Source organism: Gadus macrocephalus, chromosome 3 (genome assembly GCF_031168955.1).
Source record: "Gadus macrocephalus chromosome 3, ASM3116895v1".
NCBI classification, from domain to species: Eukaryota; Metazoa; Chordata; class Actinopteri; order Gadiformes; family Gadidae; genus Gadus; species Gadus macrocephalus.
Window position 1 is genome coordinate 10071634 of NC_082384.1, and position 27383 is coordinate 10099016.

At 45.8% G+C, this 27383-nt stretch overlaps 1 protein-coding gene across 1 annotated transcript; it reads left to right on the top strand.

Annotated features, from left to right (window-relative positions):
- Positions 1–24757, top strand: tacr3a (tachykinin receptor 3a). The gene is made up of 6 exons (XM_060047206.1): positions 1–183; positions 347–743; positions 8475–8663; positions 9185–9335; positions 21905–22101; positions 23934–24757. Exons 2-6 carry the CDS (start codon positions 373–375, stop codon positions 24277–24279), a joined length of 1254 nt encoding a protein of 417 aa, XP_059903189.1. The 5' UTR covers positions 1–183; positions 347–372; the 3' UTR covers positions 24280–24757.
- Positions 24758–27383: the final 2626 nt, after the last annotated feature.

Sequence of the window (27383 nt, forward strand, 5' to 3'; positions counted from 1 at the left end):
CACTGGGCGCGCGTGGTGACTGCCTGTTGCTGAAGCTGGGCGCGAGAGCGGTCTACTTCACACCTCCTCGGAAACAGACAGTGAACATGTCTCCTTGAACAACATCCTCTCCATTCAACTCACATTTTCTTTTATTCCGTGTATCCCGTTTGTCCGGGATATTCCAAACGTGGACTTTTAAAGGTAATTGCAAATTGGCGGTTCTTTATTGTTTTACCCGAGAGTGCGCGCTATGATGGGCCGACATCACACGTCACACAGCAGCTGCTCTACCAGCGCGAGACCACATGTGTAGGAGAGTTTTATTGCAACTAAACACTTCTGTTTTTTGTTTTTTCATGAACAGAAGAGAGAGAGAGAAAAGTAAGAGCAATGGCAGCCATGGCACAGAACGTTACCAGCGTGCCCGACAACCTCACCAACCAGTTCGCCCAGCCACCGTGGCGCGTGGCGCTCTGGTCTCTCTCCTACAGCGCGTTGGTCGCGGTGGCCGTGTTCGGCAACCTCATCGTCATCTGGATCATTCTGGCCCACAAACGCATGCGGACGGTCACCAACTACTTCCTGTTAAACTTGGCGTTTTCCGACGCGTCGGTGGCGGCGTTCAACGCGCTGGTGAACTGTATCTACGCCACCCACGGGGACTGGTACTTTGGTGAGGCGTACTGCAGATTCCACAACTTCTTCCCCGTCACGGCCGTGTTTGCGAGCATCTATTCCATGACGGCGATTTCGGTGGACAGGTAAATACACACACACACACACACACACACACACACACACACACACACACACACACACACACACACACACACACACACACACACACACACACACACACACACACACACACACACACACACACACTATGGATGTAATGGACGGAGAGAATAAGTGGCGCCTGCTTCACGCAGCCTTGTATCCATCAATCAAATGATGAAACATCTACGCCGCGAGTACACGTGGAGCGTGGCCATCGGATGACACTGTAATGTCTGTATTACTATTTGCATATATATGGGCATCCGCTTATTTGATTATGATCTCATCCTTCTCCACGCGTCCAAGCTTTCCCTTTCACAGTTTAGGACATGCTACAATGTGTGTGTGTGTGTGTGTGTGTGTGTGTGTGTGTGTGTGTGTGTGTGTGTGTGTGTGTGTGTGTGTGTGTGTGTGTGTGTGTGTGTGTGTGTGTGTGTGTGTGTGTGTGTAAGGTAAATATGTGTGTATTTGTATGCCTCTGCATCGGTGGTCTGTGTGCGTGTGTGAGCTGGCACACGTGTGTTTTTGTGTGGATTACCGTGTGGGTGCATGTGTGTTTAAAGAGTGTGTGTGTGCCTGTGTGTGTGGTTATTCTCTTGTGCCAGCACCTTTGTGCAATGAAAGGGTCTCCAACCAGACACAAATGTGCACATCCATTCACACACCCTCCGCTGAGACGGTTATGCAAATAAAAGCGCTTTCCCCCGCTTCACATGACTCCACTACCAACCTGCGGCCCTCACTTATTTATTCAGCCTCTCCTTCCCGCCGCGTGTCACCGGAGTAGTACACTTCCATTAGCTCAAACGACAGGGTCATCAGCCCTACTCTAAACGTGCTTGTGCATCTACGGTCCCTCAGAAATGGAATGGACAGCGAGAGGCTGTGTGTGTGTGTGTGTGTGTGTGTGTGTGTGTGTGTGTGTGTGTGTGTGTGTGTGTGTGTGTGTGTGTGTGTGTGTGTGTGTGTGTGTGTGTGTGTGTGTGTGTGTGTGTGTTCTCCCCTGCCCCTCCTCCACCCTCGGTGGATCAAATCAATGCGTGAGTGATTGGCGGTGTACTGGGATGATGGACACTCTGCGGCGGGGTCTCGTACAGACCGCGACCCCCTGCGCTGTAGGGCCTGTGAGGGTCGCTATGGATTCCTATCTCCAGAAGTATGCCCTCGAGGGAATGCCGCCACGCGTGTGTCCGACCAGCGCGCCAAAACAGACCCCTCTTCACCCGGTAGATTCATCTTCTCTCTTTCTCTCTCTCCTCTCTCTCTTGGTCCATACCCCCTCTTTATCTTTCCATTTTCTCTCCCTCGTCCATTGCCTCTCTTTCATCGTCTCTCTGTCCTCCATACTTTCTTACACTTTTTTCTCCCCCTTATCCTCTCTCTTTCATGTTCTATCTCCCCAGCCTCATTGTCCCCGTTTTCTTTTCTGTGTGCCTCTTATATTTTCTCAAAGACATTCTCTCTCTATGTTCTCTCCCTGTCTCCCGTGTCGTTTCCTAGATGAGGGCCCTATGCGCTCCTTATAGAGCTACATTGAAAACGGTCTGCGTTAATCAAGGGATCTCTGGTTGACGTAATCAGCGCGCCGCTGTTGGACAGGAAGTCCACAATTATCGATGGAAAAAGCCTGTGTGAAACCACATTTAAACTACGATGTCATCATCCTCATTCTCTGGTCTAATTAGTTAATATTTGAGATTCATGCAAAATTAAGAGTCTTCCCCATCACCAGAGAAATGTGGAAGGGCAAGACTGGGATACTCAGTGTTCATGATGAGCAAGGAAATGACAAATGCACACAACACAACGCTGATATGGATTATACAGTATCTATGTTTAATAGAACCTGTGATAATGTATAATTATAATATATAATTTTCTGTGGCTGACTATGTAAGATGAGCTACATAACTCAATATTGTTCTATGGGAATGTGGGACTGGTTTCCTTCCTTCCTTGCTTCCTTCCTTGCTTCCTTCTTGTTCTATTTAATTCCAACCTTCTTTCCTCCCTTCCTTCCTCCCTCCACTAAATCTTCCATCCATTCATTTAATTCCCTCCTGCCGTATTTTAAACCCCCTGTGGTCAGAGTCCCATTGTTACGCCCCAGAAAGCCAATATGTTTCCTATATCCAACCATAAACCTGAAGGTACATTTATGAAAATAAAATAAACTGAGTAGTGCTCAGGAAAACAAAAATAGCCTAAAGTAAAGGCTAAAGTAAGGACAAACAGAGCAAACAGGGCAAACAGGACAAACAGCATAAACAGTATAAAGGATAAGTGGCCCAGTGGCCTTATCATAGTGCTCGGAACTAGAGAAGACATGATCCACATCAGGCGGTGAAGGTGAGCGGTGGGAGTACACCGAGCGTTGCGTCGTACCCCCCGGGGCTCAGCCCTCCTTCAGCCGAGGCAGCGGGTTCGACGGGTCGGGATATTTTTGGTCGGAGACGTCCCTTTGAGTTAATCAACTGTGAGCGGGGGCAGAGGACACAGAGCTGACCCGCCGTGTTTCAGACGTAACCCCAGGTCCTTTATCTCCTAACCCCATGTCCTGCGCTGCCTCGTGGCCCCGGTGTGTCTGGAAATGGCACCAGGCCGCGTTACGTGAGCGTCTGTGGCCTCGCCGCTCTTCGTCGCTAAACCGTTGGCTTTGAGGCCGCCAGCGTCGAGCTAACCAACAGCTAACCAGTTGCGAACCAACAGCTGCTATGTGAATGGAAGGTAACCGTTTGTTGTTGCTAGCAACCTGCAACGGTTTTCCTGAATAGCTCAAATTTGGGACTTACACTTTACAATGTATGATGCTTCTAAATCCTTGATCAGCTCCTAAACTGAGATGAGATAACAGGTTTTGGTCAGTTACATCAGGTTAGTTTGATGTGTTCGAGGGATGCCTGTTCTAAGGTGGTTTCCAGGGATTCCTGAAAAACACGGGTACGGCTTTAATGCAGGGGTACACCTCTTCATGTTATGACTTCCCGCTGCTGGAATCATGGCTACCAGCTGCAGTCTAACTCCATGAATTATCATTGCCACAGCTAGAATAACTCTAAGCATCTTGAAACGCTGATTTACTGTCATGTTATTTAGTTAGTCAATAAATAGTAGATAAAGCTATAAATGCCTTAATTGATTCGATTCACATCATGGATTAAAACAATTATTGTTATATCTACATAACCCTGCTCAAAAACTCAATTAGGATTGTCGATAAACTGCATGTGAAATGTTGATTTGCAGTCAGTGTTATTTGGTCAGTCAATAAAGCTACAAATCTCCTCATTGATTCATATCATTGATTACAAAATAATTGTTAAATCTACATAACCCTTCCCAAAAACTCAATACTGATGTAAATAAACTACTTTCATGGAACACTTTGCAAACCAATTAAAATCCTCTCAAATTAGTACAGTCTGTCAGGTTAAGATAACCACCTCCGCTATTCTGTATAACGGGGACACAGACAGACAGAAGACCGTCCACTCTATCTTCCCTGCGTCATGTTCTGTTTCTAGTTGAGGAGGTTTGCGTTTGGTTAGGTTAATTTGCACAAAACATCGTGTCCATACTAAAAAGATCACTCGTTGCCAATCAGAAACTATAGATTGGTGTACAGACCCCCAGTCTACAGACCCCCAGTGTAGAGAGTAGAGACTAGTGATCGACCGATATATCGGCGATATTTGTGTTTTTTACGTGTATCGGTATCGGCCGATTTATTTATTTATTTTAATTTTCTTTTGCCGTGATTTACAGACAGTTCAATAAATGTATTTTATTTTTTTATTGAGACATTGTAACATTTGTTATCATCATTGTGTCATTTTTATGATGTAAATTGAGGGAGGCTTAGCCTGGAAATCCAGACCCACATCTAGAAAGCTGTAGGGTCTGGCAACGAGTAATGAAAATGGCCCAACTCAAGGGGTGGCCCCAAGCATGCATTTGAAATTATTGTCACTGAATAAAACACATTGGATAACACTATGACCAATCAGAAGAATACAAGGGGTGCCGTATCCAGACCAGTGGAGCTAACCAATAGATAATAATAATAATAATAATAATACATTTAATTTAGAGGCGCCTTTCAAGACACCCAAGGTCACCTTACAGAGCATATGGTCATCATAAATCGTTTAAAAAAACAAGACATTGTGGAAAAAATAAATAAATGAATAAACATAAAAAATAAATAAAACAAAAACAAGACAAAACAAAACAAACAAACAATCAAAACAGTGATCAGTTAGACGTTGTGTGCGAGTTTGAACAGGTGAGTTTTGAGTTGTGACTTGAAGGTTGTAATGGTGTCTGACTGTTTTATGTGTGGATATAAGAGATAAGACTCTTGCCGTATCCGGTCGGTAAAACAGCAACACTTTTGGCCCGCATATATATTGATACATCGATGTGATTAATGTTCTGGGCCAGGGGAGGCCCAGAATATACACGAGTATATTGCTCGTTCCCAGAGTGACTCGCTGAGCAAATTCAAATTGTGCTCTCGCGAGAACTCTGGATTTCCAGGGTATTATCGGCTCCAAATATCGGCTCAAGAAAATCGCTATCGGCGTATCGGTTATCGGCTAAGGCTGATGAAAAAAAACAGTATCGGTCGATCCCTAGTAGAGTCCCCCAGTGTAGAGACCCCCAGTCTAGAGAGTAGAGACCCCCAGTGTAGAGACCCCAGTCTAGAGAGTAGAGACCCCCAGTGTAGAGACCCCAGTGTAGAGAGTAGAGAACCCCAGTGTATAGTGTAGATAGCCCCAGTGTACAGACCCCCAGTGTAGAGAGTAGAGACCCCCAGTGTAGAGACCCCCAGTGTAGAGACCCCCAGTGTAGAGACCCCCAGTGAGTGACCCTCAGTGTAGAGAACCCTAGTGTAGAGACCCCCAGTGTAGAGACCCCCAGTGAAGAGACCCCCAGTGAGAGACCCTCAGTGTAGAGACCCCCAGTGTACAGACCCCCATTGTAGAGACCCCCAGTGTACAGACCCCCATTGTAGAGACCCCCAGTGAGAGACCCTCAGTGTAGAGACCCAGTATACCTCCGGTGGTCAACACTGAAAATTAACAAGCCACATTAGTAATCGCTGTCAGGAAATGGAACTCCAGTTGACCAAGAAAGTGCAGACCCCCAGTGTAGAGAGTATAAATCCCCAGTGTAGAGACCCCCAGTATACAGACCCCCAGTGTACAGACGCCCCGTGTATAGTGTAGAGACCCCCAGTGTACAGACCCCCATTGTAGAGACCCCCAGTGTACAGACCCCCATTGTAGAGACCCCCAGTGAGAGACCCTCAGTGTAGAGACCCAGTATACCTCCGGTGGTCAACACCGAAAATTAACAAGCCACATTAGTAATCGCTGTCAGGAAATGGAACTCCAGTTGACCAAGAAAGTGCTCTCCCCTTTCAAGCCTGTCCATGAAACATGGGTACCGATCCCCCATTTCAGAAGACAACTTCAAGTGCGGCAATGTTTTCGCCTCCTCCCCTTAGCAGGGCTGCCGAGAGTCCCTCATCATACTCTTGATGATGGTCCCTCATCCCTCAGAATAGTGGGAATAAAACTGCAGTGGCCCCCTACAGGCTCCCTGGATGACATGTATCTGATCTCAAAGCGACCATAAGGCGACCTCAAAGGGACCTCAAAGGGACCCCGAAGCAAAATGACGAAACCATTAACAACGGTTAAACAATAATATCCGCCGGCAGAAATTCACTTAGTAGAACTTTGTGTGTGTGTGTGTGTGTGTACAATCGCGAATGTAACAGTATGAGTGAAACACCTGAGAGACAGTATCACAGCTGCCTCACTTGGACGCTGTGCATCAACACTTTCTCACGAGACGAGGAAAAGGCACCCGGCTCCTCCTGACTGACTTGCAGGCTGCTGCGTCATCAGTGCGGTCGCGTTGGGATCACACGGGATAAACACTGCTGCGTACGCTGCGTGTTCGCTCACGTGTGGCAGCAGACGGGCTGCCATGACACGTATCACGTATGTAATGCGTGCATGTTTTCCTGGGCTATTGATATCTGGATGAGGGTGGGGAGGCTCGCGGAGGTGTGACGGTGAAGACTGCTGCTCTGAAGGAAGGCAACGCAATCAGTGGGGGATGTGTTTTGGGATGTGTGTGTGTGTGGGTGTGGGTGTGTGTTGGTGTGGGTCTTAAGTGTGTGTATATGGTTGTGAGCGTATGTGTTTTTGTTTGTGTTTGTGTTTGTGTACTTGTGAACATGTATGTATATCTGTGCATATGGATGTGTGTTCTTGCATGCATGTGTGTGTGTGTGTGTGTGTGTGTGTGTGTGTGTGTGTGTATATGGGAGATATATATATTGGAGGCTTCTCCAGTGAGGAGAGGGAGGAAATCCTCCCTAACATTGTTGAGAATAAAACATGTAAATTGCTCAGACTAATAATGAATTAATGCCCTTAAATATGACTACTTTAAAGCCTTTGTATAAGTAATGTTCGTCTCGCTCGGTAAAGGGACATTAGCACACCCTATCGCCTATTGACAATTACTTCAGGGAGGACGTAACTCCCTCAGCCTTGATTGACTCCCATTCATTTCCCCGAAAGTGTTGGCGGCCGGTGAATAACATGGGGTTCAATGGGAGAGGGGAGGAAAAGTCCTCCTCTGAGTGGGTGTGACTAGCTAAGTAAGGGATCTGGATCCCGCCTTTGTCTGTTCATAGCGCATGGCTGTGCTATGAACCAATAAGGAGGAGCCCTGGCTGTGGAGCAGCCTGGAGGGAGGGGTTATCCCCTCCGAGATCCGACAAACCCGCTCAGTCGTATGCCTCATTTCCACCGAGCGGTGCGCTACTGTTCGTTGCGGTACAGTGCGGCTCTGTTTGGTTATAATGGCGTTTCCGTAGCCCGCGGCCGAGCTGCGGCGCCCGTGGCAGAGCCCGGTGCTGGGCAGGGCTGCCCGGTGCCGGGCATCCCTATTTAGTTTTACAAATCATGAGAAGGCCTGATTTGACTAATTGGCTTTGCATCCTTTCCTCTGCCCTTGTAGTCCAATACATGCTGCCCTCCAGCTTTCAAAGTACAATGCTGCCACTGGTGGATTTGTATCAATTCACATAATTATCCCTCCCTGCTTTGTAGTTCCCAAAAATACCCTGAAACCAACTTGAGAGTGTGTATGTGTCTGTATATCAATGTGTGTGAATGTGTGTGTGTGTGTGTGTGTGTGTGTGTGTGTGTGTGTGTGTGTGTGTGTGTGTGTGTGTGTGTGTGTGTGTGTGTGTGTGTGTGTGTGTGTGTGTGTGTGTGTGTGTGTGTGTGTGTGTGTGTGCGTGTGCCCCTTTGAGAGTGTAATCAATGCGGTGACAACATTGAAGTTGAGCCATCCTTAAGGCCCTGTTGCATTAGCATCTCATGAATAGATGTGAGGGCGCAGTAGACTCGGACAGTGCATGGGATAGTTGTCCAGGGCCTGTGTAAATGGTGTGTCAGTTGGTAAGTGGGAGAGTAAGTGGTTAGTTTCTTGCAGGTTCCCTTGATTATACAACATTACAAATGTGTTCACTGTGTCATCGTCATTTGACTGAACCGAATTCATCCGAAACTTTGTACGTTTTATGTACAGCCTCATTATATGATTACGCGATAACGATCAAACCCTCCAGTTGAGACTCTTACAGCCCAGCCCACCTGACCTCAGCCCTTCCCTCTCTTCAGGTACATGGCCATCATCCACCCACTGAAGCCGCGCCTCTCCGCCACGGCCACCAAGGTGGTGATAGTGTGTATCTGGGGGCTGGCGGTGGTGCTGGCCTTCCCCAACTGCTTCTACGCCACCATCAGAAGGTACCCTCGCAGGACGAGCTGCTACGTGAACTGGCCGCGCGGCAACCAGGACTCCTTCATGTGAGACCACGTCTTCCTGCTTCCTACCTCCTCTCAGAAATATGGGGATCCTTGTTGGCACTCTGGTACCAGGGGGCTGCATAGGGCTGGGGATGGGGGCTCCACTCCCCGTCAGAACGGGACTGGGCCTGGGCTGAACCCCAAGAATGTCCTCATTCTACCCGTTGAATAACGCCTACCTTCTCCTTAAAGAGTTTATAAATTCACTTTGAGTCCCTTTGGGGGATACAGAACTAAATAAAAAATTAGCCATTAGTAGTAAGCATTCAATAGAAGGGACAGGATTAATAGGCCTTTGTATATTTAGTTTGTTTTAAGGTAAGGATAAGTGTTCTGGGCTGGTTCAAATAAATAAATGTAATGTAATGTGTTCAAAATCCTTGTTTCGAAAAGATGTTTTATTAATAATAAGAGTGTTACATTAAACAAAAAACAAACACTCTCTAACTGTGTTACAGTTAGAGACATGCATTGATTGACCATAGCACCCCCCCCCCCCCCCCCCCCCCCCTCCCTGACAGGTACCACATCATCGTGGCCATACTGGTGTATTTGCTGCCCCTAGTGGTGATGGGCATCACCTACACCATCGTGGGGGTCACACTGTGGGGAGGAGAGATCCCAGGGAACTCCTCTGATAACTACCATGGACAGCTGAAGGCCAAAAGAAAGGTACGGTGGAACCATGGATGGATATGAACATGAACATGTTGTTGTACCGGAGGAGCAGAGGACCCCTGAGCTGGATGCAGTGTCGCTGTGTGTTTTCGCTTCTGATAGAACTCAAGTCCTCGATGTGAAAAAAGCCTCTCTTGTGAGTGGAGCTTATGCAGAGAATCAGCATAGCGACAAAACAAAACAACCTACCAAGTATAAAATATCAATCAACCATCTAGCGATTGAATTAGTGCGAGTTAAGGTGTGGGCGTGATGCCACGCTGATGGGCATCAGGGGATAAATGTGGCACGCTAATTAACTCCTACGCAGAAATTGGCCAAAGAATCCGCCTTTGATTCCAGAAACAGTCGTAATTGGGAGCCCATGAAACAAAGAGCCCTCGCTGACTCGGCTGAGCCTCTGGCACAAGCCATCCTGGAGGACGGCTGGAGGCTTCCTAGTTCCCTGATAAATCCACTCTGTTATTTGTTATTGTTGCGTACAAAGCGCTGGGGACGGACCCCCCTGCTGCTACAAATGACCATGAGGCCGTGTTCATGGTCATTCGTTTTAAGTCGCTGGCTTCCTGGGCCCTTGTGCTCAGCACCTCATCTTGGCTTGTTTAAAACCCTGGTTAATATTTATGGTCACATTCAAGTGTGAACTACGTTCAGTGTTTTGTGGAACTACAGTTGTTGATAGGAACTACATTCAGTGTTTGTTTATTAATACGGTGCCGTTGGGTATGGGAACTACATTCAGTGTTTGTTTATTAATACGGTGCCGTTGGGTATGGGAACTACATTCAGTGTTTGTTTATTAATACGGTGCCGTTGGGGATAGGAACTACATTCAGTGTTTACATATTAACACGGGTAATGGTAGTGGGAACGACATTATAAATTATATTTCCACTTTCCTGAAATTGGAATTCGGCCCTATTTCATATCGTGTGATTACAAACAACGAAAAACATTAGGAAGTGTTGAATCCATTAGTGTATACACATTATGAAGCACTGTCACGATTTCAGATGAAACCTCCATCCCAAAATGTTACTATATTCATCACTTTTAACACTGTATCGTACCAATTCCCCTGTGGTTCCTGACCGGTCTTTGCCTTTATGAGGGCAGGACATGAATGACTTCGTTCATAACTACTGAATCTCTGATCTTCTTATCCTGACAACGTGTGACTCTGCTCATGGCGTCTTGTCAAAGTGCTCCCATAGCTGTTGAGCGAACCGTTCTGTAAATTACAGACGTTGATCGATGGCTGAGGCGCGGATTCATCGCTATTGCAGGTTTTCCCCTCCAGTCAAATAGCTTGTCCCTACGAGGGGTGGAGTTCCTTATTTACAATGTTGGAAAAGTCATTAATTTCTCTGTTCCTTGGGGCGGGTTTTTTATATCAATGTTAATTCAAGTGGTGTTATTACAAGTGTGTGTGTGTGTGTGTGTGTGTGTGTGTGTGTGTGTGTGTGTGTGTGTGTGTGTGTGTGTGTGTGTGTGTGTGTGTGTGTGTGTGTGTGTGTGTGTGTGTGTGTGTGTGTGTGTGTGTGTGTGTGTGTGTGTGTGTGTGTGTGTCTGTTTCTATATGTGTATTTACGGTATCCTTGTTTTGCTACATGGTTTTATGTCTCAGGGCATAAGAACAATTGGGTTGTTCTTGAACCAATTACACCTGACAGATGTTGCTTGCTCATAATAAATACAATACTATACGATGCACTGTTGGTAGGGTCATGGGGGAAAACATTTATCATCGGGGGACACAAGTAATTCAGAATGCCTTTGGGGGCCGAGAAAATTCTGGCATGTCTTAGCCATTCAATTATAATAAACTAAATATATTGCTCACATAAATTATTGATAATTTGGAATTAAAAATCAAAAAAATTATTTGAATAAAATCCTTGCATCTAATTCAACATTTACACAACAGAAATACAGATTGTACAGTTGTTGTTCTATAAAAAAATATTTTTTGATACCTATCTATATCTGTACTAAGTGCACTGAACATGAATATGAGTATCGGAGTGCATTCAGACATGCACATTTGTTTATGTAGCCATGACAACACACCCATACAAAATATATGGTCAGTGGGAAGAGCTTAACTAATCATATGGCTTTGCTGGCGATTTCTGAGAAAAAAAAAAAGGCTATCCGGGCCAAGACTACTTCACCCATGTGACATTTAATTACAATTTTTCTTCGAATGTTTCCGGTCCAGATGCCATTTCTGCTAATCTCTATTAGAATTTCAAAAGAAGATATCAAAGCTAATCAAAAGCTACATCAGCGTGAGGCGTGACCGATGGGTTCCGAGATGGTTGCTCTCTGCAGGGACTGTTTACCTGCATTCAACAGAAGTCTGCTCAAAAGTGATCGATCAATAATACTCTGAGTCGGACTACAAACAGACTACAAAACTAAGCCAGAGCGCTGCCGATACCAAAACCTTGTTGCCTCCAGATTCTTCATTTGATTCAAATGTATATATCTGCTTATAGAGGTTAAGACTAAACATGTTGCTACAATACAGGGGGCGGAGGGAATCTAATATCAAATAAGTATCAATCAATATCATATATTGATTAACATCATGTTGGGATCATCCTGCTGAAATGCTCTATTTGAGTTTGGTTTTTCACCGAGATTTTAACAATTGTAAAAAGGTAAATTTGAAGATTCACAGTTACCCAGTGTCACTTTCGTAAGCTGAAAGTGAAAGCTCACTTTCAGGTTCATCTGACTTGAACAGACGGATTAAGTGCAAGAGTGAAAAAGACAAACTCATGTGTTTGAATGCAGCCGAAGCCAATGGAAGCACTGTACTATACATTTACTTGTTTGTTTTTGGTCTTATTCATAGTGAAAGACGTGGATTGGAAAACATTTCCTCAGGGCTTTGTCGCTGAATTGCTCTCACCTTGTACTCCATTCACACCTTTTCAGGAGGACTGTTATTTTCAGTGCAGTAGAGCTACATGAAAGTGAGAAGCGTTTTTTTTGTATTGTCACATCAGTTTCAGTTTCATCCAAAATCACATCTTCTGATAAATGTCAATGAAGATAATCAAGCTCTGATCATTGCAGGCTTGATTAGCCTCCTGCTTCTGTTGACTCAAAGTGTCCCCTGATAATCTTACGACGAGGAGAATGAAATTAGATCTACCTCATCACTAATCCTGGATCATTGATCATTGACTTCAAATGTATGTGTGTATGTGTGCGTATGTGAGTGTGTCTGTTTGCTTGCGTGTGTGTGTTTGTTTTGGTGTGTGTGTGTGTGTGTGTGTCCGTGTGTGTGAATGTCCGTGTGTGTGAATGGCTGTGAAAATGGGGCTGATCTTGAATAGACGGCAGTCAAAGCGTATGACATGGCTAGCTGAACACATGGCGGACAGGAAGGAGAGTGCTCATCACATTATCCCAGCCCAATTACTTTCCTTTTTGATATTGAAAGCATCAGCAGGGATTTTCCAATACAAATCTTTAGTGCCGTTTTTCCCCTCAAATCATTTATTGAGATTGCATTTAAAACTCTGAGCTTAAAAGTAATCACTCATCTGTCTTCAACTTGCCATGATTTCTTTGGTAATATGTTATTTAAGATATTTAAGATATTTCTTGGATACTGATGCGAGGCAGAATATTCGTCTTAGAAAATCTTTTTGCCTTATCTTCTAACCGAAACAACTGGAGTACCTACCCACTGATGAACCGAATGAAAAGAGACTACACCACACAGCGTTCCCTCCCTGGCCTGACCCATCAGGTCTAAGCTGTCACCAGCGCTCAGCTCACGGCCTCACAGAGTTCAACGATCCTCCCCGCGCTCAGAGACACGTCTCTCTCTCACAGCCCCAGGAGAAGGTCAACAGTCTCCTTCTTCCTCGAAGCAGAGAAAACCAACATCTTTGGTTCTGAGTGCGGCCCTGTCAACGTGTCCCTCCTGTCCGCTTGTCGCAGGAGGAACAGGTCCTCTGTGGGGGGGCTCGGTCACCCTAGGGGGCCACGGTCGGTGTGGGGGTAGCAGCGGGCGTGTTCATGTGTAGATAGCATGTTCTTCACATGTTTGGGACCTCCTGGGGTGTAGCGCATGTTGCTCTACCCTCAGGTGGTTGAGTTTTACACATCCCACACAAGCTGTGGGGGAGGAATCAGGGTTCGTCAAGAAGAAAATAATTAAGGGTTTTTCTTTTGGAATAGGTTACGGTGTTCTTCAAATAAACACACAACATTCGCAGTCCTGGTTCTACTGCGAATGGGGTTATAGGGTGATAGGAATAGGGTAGTAGGGTGGTAGGAATAGGGTAGTAAGGTGATAGAAATAGGGTAGTAGGGTGGTAGGAATAGGGTAGTAAGGTGATAGAAATAGGGTAGTAGGGTGGTAGGAATAGGCTAGTAGGTTGGGAGCAATAGGGTAGGAGGTTGGTAGGAATAGGACAGTAGGGTGTTAGGGTTAGGAGTAGGGTGGTAGGAATAGGGTAGTAGGGTGGTAGGAATAGGGTAGTAGGGTGGTAGGAATAGGGTAGTAGGGTGGTAGGAATAGGGTAGTAGGGTGGTAGGAATAGGGTAGTAGGGTGGTAGGAATAGGGTAGTAGGGTGGTAGGAATAGGGTAGTAGGGTGGTAGGAATGGGGTAGTAGGGTGGTAGGAATGGGGTAGTAGGGTGGTAGGAATAGGGTAGTAGGGTGGTAGGAATAGGGTAGTAGGGTGGGAGCAATAGGGTAGGAGGTTGGTAGGAATAGGACAGTAGGGTGTTAGGGTTAGGAGTAGGGTGGTAGGAATAGGGTAGTAGGGTGGTAGGAATGGGGTAGTAGGGTGGTAGGAATGGGGTAGTAGGGTGGTAGGAATGGGGTAGTAGGGTGGTAGGAATAGGGTAGTAGGGTGGTAGGAATGGGGTAGTAGGGTGGTAGGAATGGGGTAGTAGGGTGGTAGGAATGGGGTAGTAGGGTGGTAGGAGGAATTTGGTTCTACGGTAGTACCGGATTCTACTGGGTTCTGGCTTTGAAGCCACATTCGTGTAGGTAGTAGTCTGTAGGGGCCCTGTAGCCTAGCCCCTATCTGCTCCTTAACGGTGTGGCAGAACAGTTCCGCATAACAATTAAGGTTTTTATGCATTTACAATTGTCACATACCCTGGACTGGTTGCACCCATTTCGAAATGTATCCAAGTAGAGATTGCCTGGCTACAGTACTGACCCGCATTATCCCTTTCAACTGTTTCTCGGAGCAGACGTTCTCCCATCTTTAGGCTAAGAGCATCAACAGAGGCTGTCATTCTTGCGTCTATGAATTCCCACCGGAGGCTTATTAATTCTGGAAGGACTCATTGACATTTTAATGAGAGGCTCCACACTGTAGAGCCAATGGGTGAAGCATATTAAGCATATAACTCATTATAACACCAAGGTTCGTGGTGCAGAGCATATACAACGTCACTCATTATAAAGCCTATTCACAACGACGGTACTAAAAAAGTAACACTTTTCTTCCTAGAACTTTCCCCGAAAACATTTTCTTTTGTGTTTGACTTCACGCTGAAAAAGTGGCTTCACCGACACTTCAACAGACCCAAACCTAACCATTACCTTAACCCTTGAACCTTACCATAAGTCTAATCCTAACCATAATCTTAACCCGTAAACCTTACCATATCCCTAACCCTTACCTTAACCTTAACCTTAACCCTAACCATATCCTTAACCCTAGCCATAACCTTAACTCATACACCTTACCATAACTGGGGTGATTGGCTAGTGTAAAGCCAAATCAGCTGGACCAGGTCTAGAGAGGTGGAGCTGTGCTAGCTCCACCATTGGGCTCTGCAGTGAGGACCCCAGCAGGTGGAGGTGGAATAAATAGAAGCCTATAGCAGCACGCCTGCGGTGCGGAAGAGGTGATTCATCAACACAGGGGCGGAATCTGAACCGCTTGAGCTTACCCTTGTGTACAAAAAACCCTTCTCTGTCTTTGGGGGGGATTTCATCCACCAAATTGAAGAATATCAATAGCAGAAACATGACAACTTCAACCCAGCTAGATGCTACTGTGCTTCACTGAGCCCCTAAGAGACCAGGACACAGGTAGATAAGGTATAAACTCTGTTGTGCATTGATGGGTTAATGCACCACATGCGTGCATCCTCACCCAGCTCTAATCAGCACGCCTCGGGCAATTTGAGGCTGCTTCAACCAGCCATCAAAACACCCACTTTCTCAGCGAGATACCAGGACACAGGTAGCTGATGTAGAAAAAAGTTTATTTGAGGGTTGGTGAGATGTTAGAAGGTGAGCAGATGTTCCTTGCTGACATTTCAGAGTAATTCATGAGTGTGTTGTGATGGCTGTGTTAATCAGTGTGCATTGATAGGTCAATGCAGCCTCGCACATCTCCCTTCAGGGTCTAATATGCACGGGCCAAGTGAGGCTGCTTCAACCAGACATCAAACACGCATTCTCAGCGAGATTGTGAAGATGATATGTTTCCTTTGTTGCCATTTTTTCCTTATTTCTCTACTTTCTTTGTTCAGTGTCGCCGTTTCTCCCCTTTGAATTGTACAGGGAGTGATCTCATCTTAGGGACGAAAATTAAGAAGGAATCCGTAGAAAGGCACTCTAAAGTGTGTTCGCACAACGGATGCTATCCCAGTGTTAGTCGTACCACCCCTGGGGTGACTGGGGTGAATGGTCAAAGCCAAGTCTGTCACCAGGTCTCTCTCTCTCCGTCTGTTTCACTCGATCTGTCTCCTTCTCTTTCTGAATGTCTGACTGTTTGTCTCTGTGTCTCTCTCAATCTCTCTTTATCTGTTGGTCTCTCTGTCTGTCTATTTGTCTATCTCTGTCCCTATCTCTCTGTCTGTCTCTGTCCCGCTCTGTCTGTCTATTTGTCTGTCTATCTGTCTGTCTGACACTGTCTCTCTATATCAGTCTGTCTGTCCGTCTCTTTCTCTGCGTCTCTTATTCTCTCTCTCTCTCTCTACCTATATATATATATATATATATATATATATATATATATATATATATATATATATATACTGTGTGTATATATATATATATATATATATATATATATATATATATATATATATATACACACAGTATATATATATATATATATATATATATATATATATATATATATATATACACACAGTATATATATATATATATATATATATATATATATATACATACACGTATACACAAGCATATCTCTACTAGGAGAGAAAGGAAAACCAACGTTTGATGTAGAGTGATGAAACCCTCTACGTGCAAACTCTGTCTCTCTCAGTCTCTTAGTCTCTCTCTCTCTCTCTCGCTCTCTCTCTCTCTCTCGCTCTCTCTCTCTCGCTCTCTCTCTCGCTCGCCCTCTCTCTGATGAGACACGATGAGCACAATGGCATGGAGGCATGGAGGCTCGGGCATGGGGGTGGTGCCTTGAGGGATGGAGGAGAGTGTTCCTGTTGAAGGGCCCCGCCATAGATTGCCCTGCCAGTGGAGAGAGGCTGGACAAACCCAGCATGCAAACCTCTCTCTATACACATTTCAACAGATATTTCTGTTGAAATGTAGCTGTCTTTACTTTTCATCGTATGAGTTGGACTGGAGTCAAATAGATGAGTCAGACTGTAGAGTTTCTGAAGGCTTCATAATTACATTTACCCATTTTGCAGTTGCTTTTACACAGAGTGAGTTAAAAGTGATGCAGGGAACCATTGCAGCATATCATCGAAATACCTTTTTGGGGTACTGTTTATTCCAAAAGCATGCAATTTAAATGAAAGTAAAACAATTCAAAGTTAAAAAAAAGTGGCCAGAATTCAGAGTTAATTCACGTCAATCAGTGATTTGGATGAGAAGATGCATGTATATTATTATAGACCTCTGAAGAATAAGTCCCGCCTCCGAGGCTCTTGGTTCCATGTTTAAATGTCTATGGAAAATAACATGGGGGTTTTGAATGATCGTACGTGACAAACTCTGTAGGTGGTGAAGAAGTAAAAGCTGCTCAGGTTTTGAACTACACACTTTATCCATCCACTTTCCACTTGGGTTTTGGATTGTCGTTGCCGTTAAAGTAGTTAACTATTTTGAAGAAGCATTATGCTAACGCGGATCTGCACCGACTTAGGACGTCACGACTCTCCCAGTCAAGGTTGTATAGCAACGGCAATGTTTCATAGTTTGTCTTCACCGAAATGGCACCAGAGCCCGCCTACGGAGGAGGTGGCACCAACGCTGCTCGTCCATTCATGCGTGAAATGACAATCACGTTAGGTTGTGAATGGTTGCGAGCAACTCCCGCCTCCCTTACAAGTATGACGTATGAAGTCTGTGCAGATCAGAACTAGCTCCCAGTTAGCATTAATAATAGTTAACTACTTTAATGGCACCGACAATCCAAAACCCAAGTGGAATCTAGATGGAAAAAGTGTGTAGTTCAGACCTGAGCAGCTTTTACTTATTTGCCACCTACAGAGTTCGTCACGTCAATTGTTCAAAACCCCCATGTTATTTTCAATAGACATTTAAACATGGAACCAAGCAAAGGGAACCAAGAGCCTCGGAGGCATACGGAAGAGGATTATGGCCACACATAAAAAAATAATTAAATTCTGACTTTATTCTCAGAATTCTGACTAATCTCAGAATTCTGAGATTAATGTCAGAATTCTGACTTTAATCTCAGAATTCAGATTTTAACGGAAGACCAAAAGGTGAGTGAAACTGGAACATGTGTTGTTTTGGTGCAAGTGTCTCTCCCACAGAGTTTGGTCCTTACAGGTACCTGTAGTTCTGACTTTAAAGTCAGAATTCTGACTTTTTTCTCAGAATTCTGAGATGAAAGTCAGAATTCTGAGATGAATGTCAGAATTCTTAGTTAAAAATCAGAATTCTGACATGAATCTCAGAATCTGAGAAAAAAAATCTGAATTCTGACTTTAAAGTCAGAATTCTAAATTTAATCTCAGAATTCTGATTTTTTTCTGATTTTAAAGTCAGAACTACGGGTACCTGTAAGGACTAACCTCTGAGAATTCTGACTTTAAAGTCAGAATTCTGAGATTAAAGTCAGAATTCTGACTTTAAAGTCAGAACTACGGGTACCTGTAAGGACTAACCTCTGAGAATTCTGACTTTAAAGTCAGAATTCTGAGATTACAGTCAGAACTATTTCTTTTTTCTTATGTGTGGCCCTAATCCTCTTCAGTAGAGGCCAGACTTACTCTTCAGAGGTCTATTATTATTATTCATAGTCCAGAATAGAAGAATGGCGATACTACTGCACATTCATACCTAGTGCATAGGCTTGTCAGTTAGAAGGAGTCTGCCTCAGATGTTGTTAGAGGATAGTATAAACTGAACTTCACATAGAATATGTTCTGTTTATACATAATATGAGTAGCACGGAATGCGGCCCTCCAAATATGGCAGCATAACGCACCGAAACCACCAAAGGGACCGCAAATACTTCACGTTGTCCGGAGTATGTGGCGGCAGTGGGATACACAATGTGTGATTATCTTAAACAAAGAATCTGTTTCCAAAGCTTTTATTCCTCCAGATTGGAGCCACCGAAAACCAGGCCTGTAACAAGGTTGGCACGTCATCAATAAAAGCCCTGACAAAATAATCTTTATCCCATCACACTTTCAAATATGACATCCATCAACGAATAAAGCAGTTCAGCAAGAGGTTACAACTGGAGAATAGTTTAACGTGGTTAAACTAAACTCGGAAACATGTCTGTCTTTCCTCCAGCCCCACAGCCACATCCTGGTGAGGTCTCTGTAACACGTTCACGCACACACACACACACACACACACACACACACATGAGTGTAGGCCCACTCGCAGACGCATGCATACCCACACACACACAGAGAAACACACACACACACACACACGGACAGACACCCGCATACACACACACATGCGCGCTTGCAAGCCCCTTAAGCGCACGGGCGAATGCACGCACACTCGCACACACACACACGCACATGCACACTCTCACAAATGTACATAAATCACACAACCTTAACTCACAGCTCTCCTAACACACAGTCAGGAGAGCTGTGGAAATCCCAGACGCTTCTAGGAAGTATTTATGGTCCTCCGGAGGAGGGAGGAGCAGATTGTTCTGCAGCTCTGGACACCGTCCACCCTCCACTCTTGGCAGTGGCCATGCCGCCCAGAGACATCCCCGGCTCCTCCCAGCTAGCTGACGGTTAAGGTGTCCCTGAACAAAACACCTAACCCCCCCATTGCATCAGACGAGTTGCATGTCGCCTTGCAGGGTTGACTCCGCTGTTGGTGTTTGAATGTGTGTATGAATGGCTGTAAGTCGCTCTGGAACTCCCTCCCCCACGACGATCAGAGACTCAGAGTCCCTCCAAGTCTTCCAATCCTGCCTCAAGACCCATCTTTTCTCTTCTGCCTTCTCTTTGTGTTTTGATTTCAGCTTATCTTCGGTCTGAATGTGATTTTGCATCTTGTTTAGACTTTTTATTTTAGAATTCTTTTAAGATAATAGACTAATTAACAAAGTAAGTGGCCTTTTTAACGTTAACATCTCTCATCGTCATCCGCTTATCCGGGGTCGGGTCGCGGGGGGAGCAGCTCAAGCAGGGGGCCCCAGACTTCCCTTTCCCGGGCCACATTGACCAGCTCTGACGGGGGGATCCCGAGGCGTTCCCTGGCCAGTGTTGAGATATAATCTCTCCACCTAGTCCTGGGTCTTCCCCGAGGTCTCCTCCCCACTGGACGTGCCTGAAACACCTCCCAAGGGAGGCGCCCAGTGGGCATCCTTACCAGATGCCCGAACCACCTCAGCTGACTCCTTTCTAAGTAAAGGAGCAGCGGCTCTAATCCGAGTTCCTCACGGATGGCTGAGCTTCTCACCCTATCCCTAAGGGAGACGCCAGCCACCCTTCTGAGAAAACTCATCTCGGCCGCTTGTACCCGCGATCTCGTCCTTTCGGTCATCACCCAGCCCTCATGACCATAGGTGAGGATAGGAACGAAGATCGACCGGTAGATCGAGAGCTTTGCCTTGCGGCTCAGCTCTCTTTTCGTAACAACGGTGCGGTAAAGCGAACGCAATACCCCCCCCTCTGCTCCGATTCTCCGGCCAATCTCACGCTCCATAGTACCCTCACTCGCGAACAAGACCCCGAGGTACTTGAACTCCTTCACTTGGGCTAAGGACTCATTTCCTACCCGGAGTAAGCAATCCACCGGTTTCCTGCTAAGAGTCATGGCCTCAGATTTAGCGGTGCTGATCCTCATCCCAGCCGCTTCACACTCGGCCGCCAGCCGATCCAGTGAGTGCCGAAGGTCACAGGCCGATGATCCAATGAGGACCACATCATCTGCAAAAAGCAGTGACGAGATCCTCAGACCACCGAACTGCAACCCCTCCCCACCACGACTACGCCTCGATATCCTGTCCATGGACTGTATATCACAAACAGGATTGGTGACAAGGCGCAGCCCTGGCGGAGACCAGCACCCACTGAGAACGAAACTGACTGGCTGCCGAGGACGCGAACACAGCTCTCGCTTTGGGAGTACAGAGATTAGCGAGAGCTGTGTTCGCGTACGTTAACATATTCACAAATATTTATTGACTTTGGTCATAGTTGCCCAGATATAAAAAAAAAAAAAAAAAAACATGCATTGATTGTATTAAACAGTTAGTGCCTTGAAAATCTTTTACACGGTTTGAAATGGCAGATTGGCTTGTTTTTTCTTTATCCATCTTTTGGGAAACTTTTTTTATGGAACAATTCACACCTTGTTCCGGCAGCAGATGTTGTGGTTTCATCTAGGTGGGGCAGTGCACCATCAGGTTATCTGTGTGTCGCTTGAACAAATTAAATTCGTAATCTGCATCCGGCAGTGATAAATGAAATAGTAAAGTAAATAATAACAGATCTGCCTTATGGGGTTTACTTTGACATGCGGCATTCAACCGTCTAACCGTATAATTCAACCGTCTGTCTCAATCTATCTCTACCTATATCCATGTATCTCCTTGTATCTAATTCTGTCTCCCCATCTCAATCTATCACAACTATATCCTATCTCCCTCTGTCTCCTTCTATCTCCCTCTATCTCCATCTATCACAACTATATCATTCTATCTCCCTCTATCTCCCTCTATCTCCATCTATCACAACTATATCATTCTATCTCCCTCTATCTCCCTCTATCTCCATCTATCACAACTATATCATTCTATCTCCCTCTCTATCCTTCTTCCTCCTTCCATCTCCCTTTATCTCCTTCTATCTCCCTCTTTCTCCTTCTTCTCCTTCTATCTCCCTCTACCTCCTTCTACCTCCCTCTATCTCCCTTTATCTTCTTTCTCCCTCTATCTCCCTTTATCTCCCTCTTATCTTCTATCTCATTCTGTCTCCCTCTATCTCTGTTATCTCCCTCTATCTCCCTCCATCCCCCTCTATCTCCATGCATCTCCTTCTCTCTCTCTTTGTCTCCTTCTATTCCCCTCTATCTCCCATCGCCATCCACTTCATATCTCCATCTCTCTCCTCTGCAGGTGGTGAAGATGATGATCATCGTGGTGCTGACCTTTGCCCTCTGCTGGTTGCCCTACCACATGTACTTTGTGGTGACGGGGGTGTTCAAGTCGCTGACCCGCTGGAAGCACATCCAGCAGGTGTACCTGGCCGTGATGTGGCTGGCCATGAGCTCCACCATGTACAACCCCATCATCTACTGCTGCCTCAACAGCAGGTGGGCACACATATGCACACACACACACACACACACACACACACACACACACACACACACACACACACACACACACACACATGCGCGTACACACGCAGGCATGCACGCACGCATGAATGCACACATGTATTAAAGCACACACGCGCACACACACAAACAGACAAACACACGCACACACAGACACATGAGCGTACATGCACGCATGAATACGCACGCCTTTTAATGCGTGCACACACTCAGACAACCACACACGCACTCACTTTGGAGAACTCAAAGTTGTAGTTGTTATAGTTTAACAATAATATTATATTATATCATGCAATATCGATTTAATTGTCTATGGGTGTTCAGATGAAAGGCAGGACAACTTGATGATGTTGCAACTCTAATGGAAGGTCTGAGTGCATTTACGCATTAATCGAAGGACATTATCTCTAGTGGCAACGGTTAATACAAGTGTTCTGTATACAACAAGTGACTGAATGGTGTAATTCCAAAACACTTTACACAAGGGCATGCATTGTAACTAATGAAGAGGATATGCTAATGTTGACTAGATGCCATTTTCAATGCTAGTCATTGTTGCTACAGAGGACATTTATATTTGAACTAGCGGCCATTTTACATAAATGGCCGCGAGTAACTGTAACTGCTGCAAAGGACATGCTAATTATGTTTAAAAAAATTACGCCCGTGTCAATAATATAATAAGAATAATAATAATAATAATGCATTATAAATATACCTGTCGTGCATTATGTTCTGCTTATAGCACTTAATAATTACAATCACATGTTCATAATGCTTTAGCCATTAACATTAATTATAGGGTTAGGGTTAGGGTAACCTAACCTAACCCATTATGCAAAATAATCGCTGTTATAGTTTTCACTTACTCAAAGTCCCAAATGACCAAGTAAATTATTATCACATTTCAACCTTATAATAGTACAATTATAAAAGTCATTATGAATGCATTATAATGTCTTATGATTGACTTGTGAAAATGATTACGAAGCATCATGAGTATTAACAAGTGCTTATAATTATAATCACACAGTGCTATAAACAGATTAAAACAAATTGTAAGTATTTTTGTAATTCATCATAGACATCACGAATTATTACATAAAGAGTCCCTAATTCTCCCCAATCGGAATCTTAATCGCTTGTAATCTGCTTCCTGTCCCTTGTCCGCCCTCGAACTCCCCTCCCCTCCCCTCCCCTCCCGTCCCCTCCCCTCCCCTCCCCTCCCGTCCATCCCCTCCCCTTTCCTCCCCTCCCGTCCCCTCCCGTCCCGTCCCCTCCCCTCCCGTCCCGTCCCCTCCCCTCCCGTCCCGGCTGTCCCCGTCCCGTCCCGTCCCGTCCCGTCCCGTCCCGTCCCGTCCCGTCCCGTCCCGACCCGTCCCGACCCGTCCCCTCCCCTCCCGTCCCCTCCCGTCCCGTCCCGTCCCCTCCCGTCCCCTCCCCTCCCCTCCCGTCCCGTCCCCTCCCCTCCCGTCCCCTCCCGTCCCCTCCCGTCCCGTCCCGACCCGTCCCGTCCCGTCCCGTCCCCTCCCCTCCCCTCCCCTCCCGTCCCGTCCCGACCCGTCCCGTCCCGTCCCGTCCCGTCCCGTCCCGTCCCGTCCCGTCCCGTCCCCTCCCGTCCCCTCCCGTCCCGTCCCCTCCCCTCCCGTCCCGTCCCGTCCCGTCCCGTCCCCTCCCCTCCCCTCCCGTCCCGACCCGTCCCGTCCCGTCCCGTCCCGTCCCGTCCCCTCCCCTCCCCTCCCCTCCCCTCCCGTCCCGTCCCGTCCCCTCCCGTCCCGTCCCGTCTCGTCCCCCCCACCCCCCAGGTTCCGGGCGGGCTTCAAGCGTGCGTTCCGCTGGTGTCCGTTCATCAAGGTGTCCAGCTACGACGAGCTGGAGCTGCGGACCACTCGGCTGCACCCTGCGCGCCAGAGCAGCATGTACACGCTGTCGCGCATGGACACCAGCGTCATGGTGACCTCCGACCCCGCCGACGCTGACGGTGCCACCACCACCACCGCCGCCCCCAGGAAGCCACAGCCGCTCGCCGCCCGGAAGAAGAGCTACGTCACCGCGCGGCACGCCGACATCGGCGGGGTCGGCGACACAAATGGCGGCAGCACCAACGGCGGTGGGGCCGGCGAGGGCATGAAACCCAAGGAGTTCTCCTAAGCGGCGGGAGTTTTTTTTTTCTTAATTTGGGGTGATGGAGTGTGTGTGGGTGATGACTGGTTTAAGCGGCCTCACCTGGCCTGCGTCACACTGATTTGGCGCTAGTTGAGGCTGCACACCTGTGGCGCATCTAGCAATCAATGTGCCTCCACAAGTTGAACCAGCCATCACCGCACACACTCTGGGGAAGGATCTCCCGCACGGCAGCGCGTTCCTCCCCTCCTGCTGTGTGTCATTACATTCAACTCTGACTATAAAACCGGTTCCAGCATCACCATCCTGCTACCTTGTTATGGTTGAGCCCTGTGGCTGGAGAGCGGCGTGTGGCTAGCCCAGTGCATAAAAGGAGCGTGGATTGTGGCAGCCACCCAGGCGGCTTGTAGCCCGGACATAGCTGAACAGTGTAGAGCAGTGCAGTGGGTTCACTATAGAAATCCAAGTACAATCCAATTTATACAGTACATCAGTGCAGGAGTACAGGCTAAGCGCTCGATAGCTTTTTGTCCGTGCTTCAGATCAGGGGGGGGGGGGGGGGGGTACGAGTTGAGGAGGGTCCCCTGAGTTGATGAAGAGCAGCCTGGTAACAATGCACTAGCTGGCAGGGCTGATGAGCTCATTTATTTTTCCACTCTGCCACCCGGCTGGATCGATGCTTCACATGTGTCTTGGTCGTGAGTTTCTCTTGGGTTGATGTTGTCCTTTCATGAATAAAACAATCATCCCCCCACCACCCACTTCAGTACCCTCACCCACCCCTCAGCCTACCAATGAGATTAGCATTTAAAGTGTCATTAGACCTAAAGAATCATGATCATCTGGGCCAATGCAACATGGGACACTCTCTTCCTCCTCCTCATCCTCACCCTTTCTGCTTTTTCTTTCTCATATTCCTTCTCGTTCGCCCTCCTTATTTTTTCGTTTCTTCTCATATTCCTCCTCCTCCTCCTCCTCCTCCTCCTCCTCTATACCTGCTCGCGAAGGAGTGTACAATATCGGGCAACCTTTAGTTGTGGTTTTCTTGACAGTGTGGGAAATGTCGAATTACATCTTTCATCTTTTTATCACATTACAAAGAAAATGACGCTTGGGAAAATAACTTGGCGGTTTTATATTGTGTAGGGCCCCTTGCTCTGAGACCTATCTCACGTGAATAATTCAGATGGGTAGTTTCCATTCCTCAGCGTTACTGGTAGTGGTGACCCTGCTGTGATACCCAGAACCTCTCAGCCTCCAGGCCTTGAATGGGCAGCTGCACTCAGAGCTTTCCATTGGGACCACATCTGATTGAACGCTGTTTGGCTCCACCTAGCCCTCTGTGTGTTTGGTATTGAGCTTGACTCGGGGCTTGCGTCACCCGGCCCGCTGCACTCGAAGGCCCTTTGACCGACAAAGAGTTTGCGGGCACAATATTGACGACTGACTTAACACATAAAATTGAGTGGTAGTGAGTTAGTCGTTTTGAAAAACGTCTCTTCTTTTGCCAGTTCAACCATTGAATACATTTATTTTGAAGTGCGCTAAAGATTTGCTTGATGCTTTGCCAGTCTCTTTGGTTCCGGACTTCTTCTATTGTCCTTCACCTGAGTGTTATAGTTTCAAGTAAGCGCTGCCCACACTTGTGCCAAGTAGGAGCGATTTTATTTTGACACTGATATATACAATGAATACCTGCCAACCTACAAGAGGCTGTCATGCTCTGAGGTGGTTCAGTGGACACGGAGTTGAGAAGAAATGGGTCTGTTGTTTGGTAGTGTATGATGTTATCTTATGGATGAGGAATTCTAAATATTGAGTTTGTTGCTGTGAGGGCTAATGGTGTTCTATGGAGACACAGCCAGATTACCTTTGTTTTATTCCAGAGAAGCACATCGCACGTCGAATATGAAAATAAAGAAATGCTTAAAGATTGTGGAATTGCTGCCAAAAGACAACAGTGTACTTGAATCCACCTGCTGACGTACCGTAGAGGTTATTTACACAGCATATAGATATTGATGACAATTTTGTATTTCTGTGTCATGTCTTGTAGGTGTGGTATTTTCAATTTCAGGAAATTATAGCGTGATCAGTGTTAAGATGCAGAATCTGTGTTTCTATCTGTGTGTTTTATTTGTGATATTTCTATTTGTTTGTTTAACTAAAACTGAGTGTTTGAATGAATGTCAAGTATTATCAACAGTGCCTCTCTGTTTCTGCTATCATTTTGTTGCATGTGTAAAAGAATAACAAAGTAGCTTTATTAACTAGTCTGTGCTGACATATGCCAAAGTAATAGTAATGCTTCATTTTATGATTGTTATTGTGTGAATTGATATTATTATTGTTGTTATTCTGCTTATTTGTTTAAGAAAGCTCTAATTGGGAGGTTATGTTAAAAATATAATTATTTTAAATTCTTATTGTTTTTATCATATTTCTGACCTCTAAAATATCTGTTGATTTTTTGTGATATGAATATATTTATTTATATATATATATATAAATGTTTTTTTTAAACTCTCCCAATGGAAAGGCTTTCATTTTCAGGTGGCATTCACATGTGTTTCTAAGTTACATTACCATAAAGATATGGTAAAAAAAAGATAAAATATAGTTCTAAAGAATGTGAGAAGCACATTTTTAACAATAACCCTCTCCAGTATGTCTTCACAATGCAGGCCTCATACTTCATAAACGCTAGGCCCTGTTATCGTCGGTATTGTTAAAACACCTATCTTTTTTTGGTAAAGAAGAAAAAAGATTCCACCAATAGATATCAGTTATTGTGTTTGTTATTAAGAATGCTTCTGTGGTGGCCAATGAGTTTGTCCTCGCCTTGCTATACAAGTTGTTAATAAACACGTTTCCTCAAGGCAGCATTGCCTCTTTATCTCTATCTGTTTCCCACAATATATTTTTCCCATTCGATATAGCATTGTCTGAAGGTGCTATAGGTATGATTTAAGAGCTTCCATTTTAGTGTAATTTTTTGGGAATGCTAGCATTTGTGTCGTGTTCGTTTCTCCCCCCTTACTTTGGTGCTCCCAGTCAAATTTGACCGGCCTGTTTTAACTGCCCTTCCATTAACAAAAAAAACATTGATCATCACCAAATTTTATTTCACT